This window comes from Heloderma suspectum, chromosome 4, assembly GCF_057233095.1.
Source record: "Heloderma suspectum isolate Gila_16-S chromosome 4, 16-S_ref, whole genome shotgun sequence".
Classification (NCBI taxonomy): Eukaryota; Metazoa; Chordata; class Lepidosauria; order Squamata; family Helodermatidae; genus Heloderma; species Heloderma suspectum.
In genome coordinates, this window is record NC_139461.1 from 247,152,015 (window position 1) to 247,161,937 (window position 9,923).

At 45.0% G+C, this 9,923-nt stretch overlaps 1 protein-coding gene across 4 annotated transcripts in view; it reads left to right on the top strand.

Annotated features, from left to right (window-relative positions):
- Positions 1–9,923, top strand: part of TAF8 (TATA-box binding protein associated factor 8) — a 17,222-nt gene continuing 7,299 nt past the window's right edge. The window contains exons 1-8 of one of the 4 annotated variants that reach the window (XM_084853113.1): positions 17–69; positions 1,995–2,044; positions 2,788–2,944; positions 4,157–4,255; positions 4,935–4,997; positions 7,014–7,138; positions 7,483–7,630; positions 8,984–9,117. In XM_084853113.1, coding sequence (XP_084709239.1) covers positions 2,009–2,044; positions 2,788–2,944; positions 4,157–4,255; positions 4,935–4,997; positions 7,014–7,138; positions 7,483–7,630; positions 8,984–9,117 — 762 coding nt within the window. In that variant the 5' untranslated portion in view covers positions 17–69; positions 1,995–2,008. Of the gene's footprint in view, positions 70–826; positions 985–1,994; positions 2,045–2,787; positions 2,945–4,156; positions 4,256–4,934; positions 4,998–7,013; positions 7,139–7,482; positions 7,631–8,983; positions 9,118–9,923 lie in introns of those variants that run through there. The other 3 variants (XM_084853111.1, XM_084853114.1, XM_084853112.1) reach the window with 3 other exon arrangements.

Below are 9,923 nucleotides of genomic sequence, written 5' to 3' on the forward strand. Positions count from 1 at the left end.
ATGCTCGTATACTCCCATGGATCCAAGATGGCAGACACAGGGACCGGCGGGGCTAGTAGCTCAGGCACGGTAAGGGCGGGTTCCGGGAGAGGGATCCCCCCCCCCCGTTTTGGCGCGACCCGGCCGTACGCCCGGTTGCTACGGCCGGGTATCTGTGGCGGGCCTGCTCGTAACCGTGCGAAGCCTCGAGCAGAGGGCCTGGTCTCCGTCTCCGGCTGGCTGGCTCTCGGTTTGGGGGGCTTCCGTGATTCTGATGGGCCGCGGGAGCCGCCGTGCACTTTCGAACCGTTCCGAATGGACGCGGCTGGGTCTTGGCGACGGGCTCGGTTTAGGGGCACTGCTGCTGACGCGGGGGCGGGCCTTCGCGCGTCCGCACTTGCCGAAAGCGCGATGGCTGCGCTGCAGGCAGGAATCTGCCCCCAAGAGCACACGCAGCCACGCCGGTTTCTCAGATGAGGGGATCTGTACGTACAAATAAAGAAGAGGCCACGTCTGAAAGCCCCAAAATTCCCTTTCCCCCGTTTAGTTAGCCAGCGCGTAAGGACAGGGGCACACTCAGAACCCTTCTTCACCCACAGGGATGGGGACTGCTTGCCCCTTAGACACACGGCTGAAAACTCCTCTGCTCATATTCGTGCCCCGGTTTACAAAACTGGGGCATTGGAGACTTACTTATATGCGCAGCTTCTACATTTATCTCCAGCTTTTTAAATATAAAGACTACCTAGCTGATCTTCTTTTGTTTTCCACTAACCAAGGAACCTGTCTGGTTCGCCCAAGATGGAGACAATTTTGAGTTAACAGCTGGATTTTATACTTTCAAAAATGGAGGATCAGCCCTTGTCGATGACTTGCTTGTTCCCATTGGTCCGAGGAGCACTGAAACCTGAAACGATAGCATCACCTGGCAGAGCCCAGTTTGAATGGCTGCAAACGCTCTTCCAGATCAACTTGAGGTTATAATCCTAAACAACTTACCTGGCAGTAAGCGCCACTGAACACAATGGGATTTACTTCTGAGTAAACATGTATAGGATTGTGGTTTAAGACTGACTATGCAGACACCCAGACTACAACAGCCAGACTTTTTTCTCCCCCCGCCCTGCCCCTTTTTGTAACATTTTGCCTGATGAAGAGATCTGGAGATCTCAAAAGCTTGTACATTTTTTGTGATCTTTGAGTTGGTCTAATAAAGGTATTACACTATATGGATTTTGGAGATTTACTTACATGAATGTATGGAGCAGCCTTATACTAAATCAAACTGCCCATCTTGCCCAGTATGATATACTTCTGACTACTCTCCAAGGTCTCAGGCAGTGGTGGAGAGGCTGTTCCCAAATCTGGCACTTGAGATCCTTTTTAACTGGAGATGCCAGGCATGTCGCCTGCTTGTGATTAAAACATGGGTGAGCTATTCTGAGTTTACTCCATGCCCCAAAATAGCAAGGAAGTTTTCAGATTGCTAAATAATAGCTACTAATGGTAGTTAGCTCCATTTTACGGGTGGATTTAGAGACACTAGTTCAGGGAAGGCAACATGTGACCCTTCAGATGTTGTGACCTACAACTTCCACCATCCCTCAGCATTGGCTATGCTATCTAGGGCGGATAGGCGTTGTAAGTCAAAACATCTGGATTTTAGAAGGTGAATCTGCGGCATACGAATTGACTTGAAGTCCATACTGCTGTTAAAAATTAATGTCTATGTTAGCGACCATGTTGCACTGACTACGTATTTATAAGAACCAGTTTCAAACTTCCCAGTTGAGCTCACACAACTTGGGGAATAGGACAGTAATGAAAATGGGAATGAGTCAAAGTTCTTTAATGTAAAAGTAAGGCTGAGGAAATTGGGGCGGGGGGAGATGGGATTTGGAACAGGACAATGTGCAAATATTTAAAAGCATGCCAGAGATAAGGTAGGAGAGTGTTTGTTCACTATGGCAGCTTCCATTATTGATGCTCGTTTTCTCTTTGCCTCTGCTTTTCAGCTGCTGAAGCGGGAATGAAAACAGCCATCCCAGCTACTCGCAAAAGAGAGGTGGGAGTGGCTGCCACAATTCTGTGCTGTTTCTCCACAGTGCTATAGGGCAGCCTTCCCCAACCTGGTGCCCTCCAGATGTTTTGGTTTTCAACTTCCATCATCCCAAGCCAGCATGGCTAGTGGTCAGGAATCCTGGGAGTCCAAAACATATGCGAGGCACTGGGAATGGAGGGGCTTTCGGGAAGGCTGCTATAGGGACAGTTCCTGTCAGTCGTTCTAGAGGGAGAACCACTAGCACAGCGGCTGCTGTAGTGCTGTGTTGCTCCAGCTAGGGAAACCGCGGTGCTTTATTGGGGCTGATATCTGCTTATCCTTCTAGCCATGGCAACTGTCCATGTACTTGCTCTCCTGATCTTGGCAGTAGAAAAGGAAAAGTGTGATGATGCCGCAGGAGAGTGCTGTTCCCACGTCAGACCCAAGTCATAGAGTAATAGCAGGAGTGGGGAAGAGAAAAGTGTCTCTTAGTGCTACTAATGCCTTCTCCAGTGATCTGATGCTGGAGAAGCAGTCATAATACAGTAGTCATAAGGCTAATTCCTTGCTATTTCTACAGACGTCGAAACTGAGAACACTGTCAGATTTGGGTCGTGAGAGTACATGTTGGATTCTTGGACAAGGATTTGTTTGAGTCATGTTTAGAAGTAACGAGGCATTGGTCTTTGTGACTTCTGTGTACTCCTTGTTTATGTGCTCCCTTCACCCACTGCATCCTTTTCCTTGCTTGGGTTCTCTTTCAACAGCGGTCAGGTGGTAAACACTCTACAACCCCAGCAGATAATTACTATTTGGCCCGAAGAAGGACCCTCCAAGTGGTGGTCAGCTCACTGCTGACAGAGGCTGGGTTTGAGAGTGCTGAGAAGGCTGCTGTGGAAACCATGACAGAGATGCTTCAGAGCTGTGAGTATTCCCAACAGTGTAACACTGGCTTAAATTATAAAAGCAGTGCAGTTTCCCCAGTAATGTTTTTTTAAAACAAAACAAAAAACAACCCAAAAGCCAAGGACAATAACCAGCGCGGGCATTTCTCATTTCTGCAACGGGTCCTCTGCTTCCGAATATGCCTTTGATCCTTGAGGGTGCTATGTAGCCATCATGACTAGTAGCCATTGATAACCTTATCCTTCACAAATTTATCTAATCCCCTTTTAAAGCTGTCTAAGTTGTGGCCATGACCACATATTGTGGTAGCAAATTATATAGTTTAAATCTGCACAATGTGAATAAGTACTTGCTTTTTTCTATCCTGAATCGCTCAGTACTATGCTTTATTGGATTGGGTTCTGTTGTATTATGAGAACTAGAACTATTGGGTTCTAGTATTATGGGATAGGGAGAAAAATGTCTCCATATCCACTGTCTCCATACAGTGCATAATTTTATACATGTCTATCGTGTCCCCCGTTACCCATCTTTTTTCTAAATTAAAAAGCCCCAAATATTGTAACCATTCCTCATAGGGGAGTTGCTCCAGCCCCCTGATTGTTTTGGTTACCCTTTTCTGCACCTTTTCCCTCTCCTTCTTTTTAGGTGCATTGACCAGAACTTTACACAGTATTCCAAGTGTGGTTGCACCATAGATTTGTATAGAGGCATTATGATACTGGCAGTTCTATATTCGATCCCTTTCCTAATGATTCCCTAACCACTGCCATACATTGAGTTAATGTTTTCATTTTGCAGTCCACCATGAACCCAAGTTCACTTTCCTGGTCAGTTACCACCAGCTCAAACTCCATCAGTGTATATATGAAGTTAGGATTTATTTTATTTTTTTGCATTGCCTTACACTTACTTATATTGACTCATATTTGTCATTTTGTTGCCCGGAAATGTTCCTAAAACATAAAACATGACCTCCTTTTCCCATTCTTGTTTTGTGTATTTCTTAAAATGTCCCTGGTGGTAAAGTGTTATTTTCTAAGAAGTGCTAAGAACTCTGCATTAGAATACTGGGGCTCTAATTTTTCCCCTTCCTGTACAACCTAAATGCTGGGGATGGTTGATGATCTTCAAATGTTCAGCTTCCCAAAAATATAATTGGGCTGATGCGAACATGTAAGTGACTGTATATTTCAGATCTCAGTCTTGTGGTGATCTTTGCTTTGCCAGATATTTCAGAAATTGGGAGGAGTGCCAAGTCTTTCTGTGAACATACTGCAAGGACTCAGCCAACCCTTTCAGATATTGTTGTCACCTTAGTTGAAATGGGTGAGTCCCAGGGTCAGTGCTTTACTCGTATGTGGCTGTATTGCAGGGGTGGGGAGGTGTACAGAATGGATTCTTTCAAAATGGATCCTAGATGGACTGGAGCATGAGGGTGGACCACCATGGAATCACAGGGAATGTTACCATTGTCTTACTGCCCACCAGCCTTTCTCCATGATTGCCCCTTGCCCCCATGTCTCCTTATTTAGAAGAAAGTCTGGTTCCCACACTCCTCTTTGCTCTGGAGTGGATAAATTCTGCCCATTTGGGATTTTGGCAACAGAATGAACACACACAAGTGCGCGTGCGCATTCTGGTGAGCCTCTCTGATAGTCTGTCTGGATTCCTGCCTGGATTCCTCTAGAATCAGAGAGGGGAGTGCAATTTATTTATTTGTTTGTTACATTTATATCCTGCCTTTCCTCCAAGGAGCTCAAGGTGGCATACATGATCCTCCTCCTCTGTTTTAGATTAAGAGTCCATGACTGGCACAAAGTCAACCAGTGAGTTTAATGGCAGAGTGGGGAGTAGAACCAAGACCCCAGTCCAACACTGTAATCACTACACCACATTGGCTCTCTCTTTTCAGTGCAGCTAATGTGTTGGAACTTCAGTGATGGATTAGTTACAATGGCGCTGTGGATTGACTTACTGGCACTCTTTTTCTTTTCATGTGTTTCAGGCTTTAATGTGGAAACACTCCCTGCATATGCCAAACGGTCCCAGCGGATGGTGATCACTGCACGTATGTGAGCTTTTGTCTAGTGTGCATTTTATTTCTTCATAAATTTCATAAGAGGAAGTCTGGTCCAGTGGTTACGAAGTGTGTTCAGATGCTTTAGAATTGTGCTGGGTCAATTTCTTTTTAGCACAGCATAGTATGAGACACTGAAGGTGTGGTTTCTGAAATAGGCAGATTAAACTGGAGAAGCTGTTCAACTATTTTTCCATTTGGAAACCTGGGCTTCATGGATCCCTCCTTGTCAGCCGTTTACATAGATTGAAACTCAACTCAGTTCAGCATTCTGCAACTGTATATGGATCCTGAAGCTTTTGCATGAGCAGTATTGGTGCGGTGTTCTTAAGCCCCACATCTGAGATAACAACTGCTAAGCACACTTAATGGGGAGTGAACTGTTGAAATCAATTGGATTTGATTCCAAATAAATGTGTTGGGTATCGGGGTGTGACTTGTTCATTGACTTGCAGAGCAAGCCTCATCAGAGAGCAGGGTGGATTTGCTGCCACTTCCAGCCTGGCAGATCTCCCATTGAAATCAATTAGTGTGTGTGTGGACAGGAGGATTAGCCATACCGAGGCTGGTGTAGCTGAGGGGCCCCAATTCTGAGGCTTCTCAGAGGAATGGAGGGGCCTTGGATTCTGCAGATCCAGAGTTGCCCCTGCCCCCGGAATGCCCCATTTCTGGGATCGGCCTCCATTGGGAACACCACTGGCAGTAGATGAACACCTGCAGGGCTTTCTGCAGGTGAACCAAGGGCTGTCAGGGTGGACATGTCCTCTCTGTTGGCAGAGCTTTTCTCCAGGTACCTCTGGCTCCATCCTAACCTCCCTCAGACAGTTGTCTGGGGATGATTAGGTCTGCACTGTTGGGCTTTGAATGTGAACAAGTTAACTCCAACTTCTAGCTAAGAAGCTATTTATGCTTCTGCAAAGTTGTAATGTTTTTGAATCGTCCCATGTCTGTAGACAGATACCTTATGTACATTAATGATATGTGAGCTAAAGTCTCATGTATTTCAGACAGTTTTATATTTCATTGGTCACTTGAACAATCAGACTTGTGTGTTCCACATGCTGTGAAAAAGGAACACTTGAATTGAAACCTGGTTCCAGGGATTGCTGTGAGATTTGAGCTGCAGACCTACAACCACACTTCTTTGGAAGTGTATATGTTTAGGATCAGGGTGTTGGTCATAGGTGTGTCTGCTAAGGACTGCGGTCTTGGTGTCTTCCCAAATTACAACAGGTTGGTTCAAGGAAGGTACCATTTCTGCAGCCTCCAATTAAAGGCTAGAAAGCTTTCTGTAAGATGCACTGTCGTCCACTCAAACTACTAGGCTAGATTAGATGTAACCCAGTGGCCCCTTGTGTAGGCAGTCAGCCTTGGTTTATCTCAGTAAGTACATGTTTAAAACATATATGAGAAGTTGAATGCATTTCTTGTGGTTTACTTTGTTTATCATTTAGCAACCAAAGAATGAGTAGCAGAATATATTGTGATTTGTTGTAACCATGGAGGACAGAATCACACATTACATGGGATGCAGGCCTGCTGTCAAAAAAGGCATCCCTGTGTTAAGCTCCCTCCATTTTCCCTTGTAAAGTGTAGTGTTGGTAATTCATTATGTGTCCATTTCCCCATCCTTGCTCCTCATTATTGTTTGAACTTGAGAAGGCAGTACATGATCACACAGGATTGGTGATCGATGCATTATGGGGAAGAGGGAGAGAATTCAGCATGGAGATCCTGTGTTTGGTGGCAGCCCTGTATCTCACTAAGTAGCATGTGGTCGTGCCTTGATATTCTGGTATAGATCTAGGTTATATCTTCACATAGTTGTTTCTTTTACACTAAACTGCCTATAGGGTACCCTACCATCATTCTGTCATTGTCTAAACAAATTCACTATATCAGCTATGCTAAGTTGACTAGAGCCATTGGATTGCCTCCCTGCTAAACTGGGATAGTAGCACTCTGGCAGAGGCACTGCCATGACTGAATTTCTATTTCCAATTGCAGCACCTGTAACAAATCAGCCTGTGACTCCAAAAGCCCTGACGGCTGGACAGAACAAGCCTCATCCATCCCACATCCCTGGCCACTTCCCAGAGTTCCCAGACCCTCACACTTACATCAAAACACCAGTAAGTAGGCCTGCCTTGCCTAAAAATAACCATATGCTGCCACTATAGAATTACCTGCCACAGAAATTGGCTGGAGCTTTAAACACAAGATTGAAACTGGGTTGTCCGAGGCATTTTCTGCCTTTTAGGATGACACAGTGTTTGAATTCCACTGAGTTGTTCCTTTTCATGTATTTCCGAAAAGTGTCTGGAATAAGAGGTATTGGCTGTCCATTGCATAGATGCGAACGTAACTACATTTCAGTGGCTGGCTGGATTGCTCCCAGTGAGTCTGAATGAGTACAGTGAGTGCATGTTTGAATTCCAGGCATAGGCATTGTTGCCTCCTTCCCTTTGCCTTCCAGACATACCGGGAACCTGTATTGGATTACCAGATCCTACGAGAAAAGGCTGCTTCCCAGAGACGTGATGTTGAAAGAGCTTTGACCCGCTTCATGGCAAAGACAGGAGAGACGCAAAGTCTTTTCAAGGATGATGTCAGCACTTTTCCTTGTGAGAGAGGCTTGAAATTGCAATTGGTCAGGTGTCAGAGCACATGGTTTCACATAGGGTGCTGCGTGACTAGAGAGATCATAAGTCTGGGTCCACCACTAACTTGTCATCTGACTGTGAAAAGGTCACCTTACTTACTTCTTTACTACATCTCTGTACTGCCCAATGGCTAAAATTCTCTGGGCAGTTCACAAAAGTTAAAACCTAAAACTACAACATGATAAAATATAAAACCTTTAAAAGTTTAAAACAGCATAAAACCAAAGTAAAAACCAGAGTAAAAGTATGCAAAATCTACAGCCATGTAAAAATCTAAAAATACAGTAACACATTTAAAAACATAGCTGAAGGCCTAAGGGGATTTTCAAAACAGCCCTATTCTTTGAGTCCAACGGTCTATCAGACTGCTTCCAACAGTAAGAAAGACCATGTAGGTTGATCAAAAGCAGTAAACTCCAGAAGTTTAACATTTAGGGACAGCCTAAGCTAGCAAATGTGTTGCCATTTTATTGAATACAAAGCTGGTCCTGCATAATGGTAAGGAGGTGTCTTGTTCAAATGTTGCCTTTGGCATGAACTAAGTGGTCTCAGATAGCCCATTCTCTCTCGGCATGAGCCCTCCACTTGCAATATGAGTACAATATAATACTAACCTACCTGGTTTGTAAATACTGTTTATTGAATGACATGCTTATCCTGGCCTTCCCCCAAGTAGCTCCCCAGCATTTTATGCACACAACTCTTGTCAGGGAGGCTAGGCCGAGAGAGGGTGGCTGGCCTAAGTCCACTCAGTGAGCTTTATAGCTGAGTGGGGATTTGAACCGGGGTCTACCTGGTTGTGCTCTGACGCTCTGTCTCAGCCTTCCCAAACCTGGTGCCCTCTAACTGTATTGCACTGCAACTCCCATCATTCCTAGTCAACACAGGTAATGGCCATGTTGGCTGAGAGTGATGGGAGTTGTAGTCCAACACATCTAAAAGGTGCCAGTTTGTGGCAGGCTGCTCTGTCTACCATACTGCCACTGTCATCTATGGTAGGTTATATGAAGTGCTTTGAATACTTTGAAGTGCTAAATAAATGCTAAATTTATTATCGTTTACTATTATTCCATAATTACATTATTAATTTATTTGGATATTTATAAACTGCCCTTCATCAAAGGATAATAGGGCAGTGAACAATAAATATGTAATAAAATGCTATACAATTAAAAACAATAAAAGGCAGTAAAAAAACCTTTAATCTGTGGCTTTCTTTGTAATAGTGAGTTTCTTTGCATGCTTCATGCATTTTAGGCTGGAAATCTGAAGGGTGTGTATCTGTATGTGAGATCCTGTCTTCCTTATCTCCAGTGATAGCTGCCAGGCCTTTTGCAATACCCTACCTGACTGCTCTGCTTCCTTCCGAATTGGAGATGCAGCAGATGGAGGAGACTGATTCATCCGAACAAGATGATCAGACGGACACGGAGAACCTCCCCTTGCACGTGAGCATGGTAGACCCCTGGAGATTCTGTTCTGTGCAACGTGATATTGGCTTCCAGATTCCCGTAACTTCTGTATTAGGCAGCCACCAAAAGTATAAATGAAATCTTGCAATCTTGGGCAAATGTATTTTATTTATATAATTCCGGCTGCAGAATATGTTTGGTATTTTCATGGAATTTCTGGGCAGGGCTGCCTGTGGACAATATGGTTTTCCCCTGCAAAATGTCCCGTCCCCCTGCTTGGCAAGTTTTTCCACTTTCAGAAGGGTTCAAAACTTTACAAGGTGTAGGGTGTTGGGGAGGGGGAAGAGGGACCATGTTCTTGCTGCTGAAGCTTTGATACAGTCACTCACAGTTGCTGGTTGGGACAGAAAGTGGGCACCAGCTTGCTACACGTAGGCCTAGATCTGGACCAGGGGAAAAGTCTTGCAACTTAGCACTGACAGGCAGTTAGGCACGCAGCACAGTGAGACAGGGAACATTTGTCCGGTTGCCCAGGCAACAGAGATGCATTTCCTCCACCCACCCACCCCATTTAGCATTCAGTGTAAGAGCAGTGGGGGGGCTTTGTTTGCCCTCAGCAGCAACATCCTGCAGCTGAAGCTGCTTGGCTAAATGGTACAGGGGCATCACCATATGCACTGGCGAAGGTATCAGAACCGTTTCAGGGTGTTTTTGTTTAAAAAAAAACCACAAAGGATGCCAAATAGTAGAGACCTGGGAAACAATTGCTGTGAACAAGTCCCAAAGCGCAGAAAAGTGGAAGGTGGGTGGGGTTTGCTCTTTGTCAAATTGAACTCCATGGA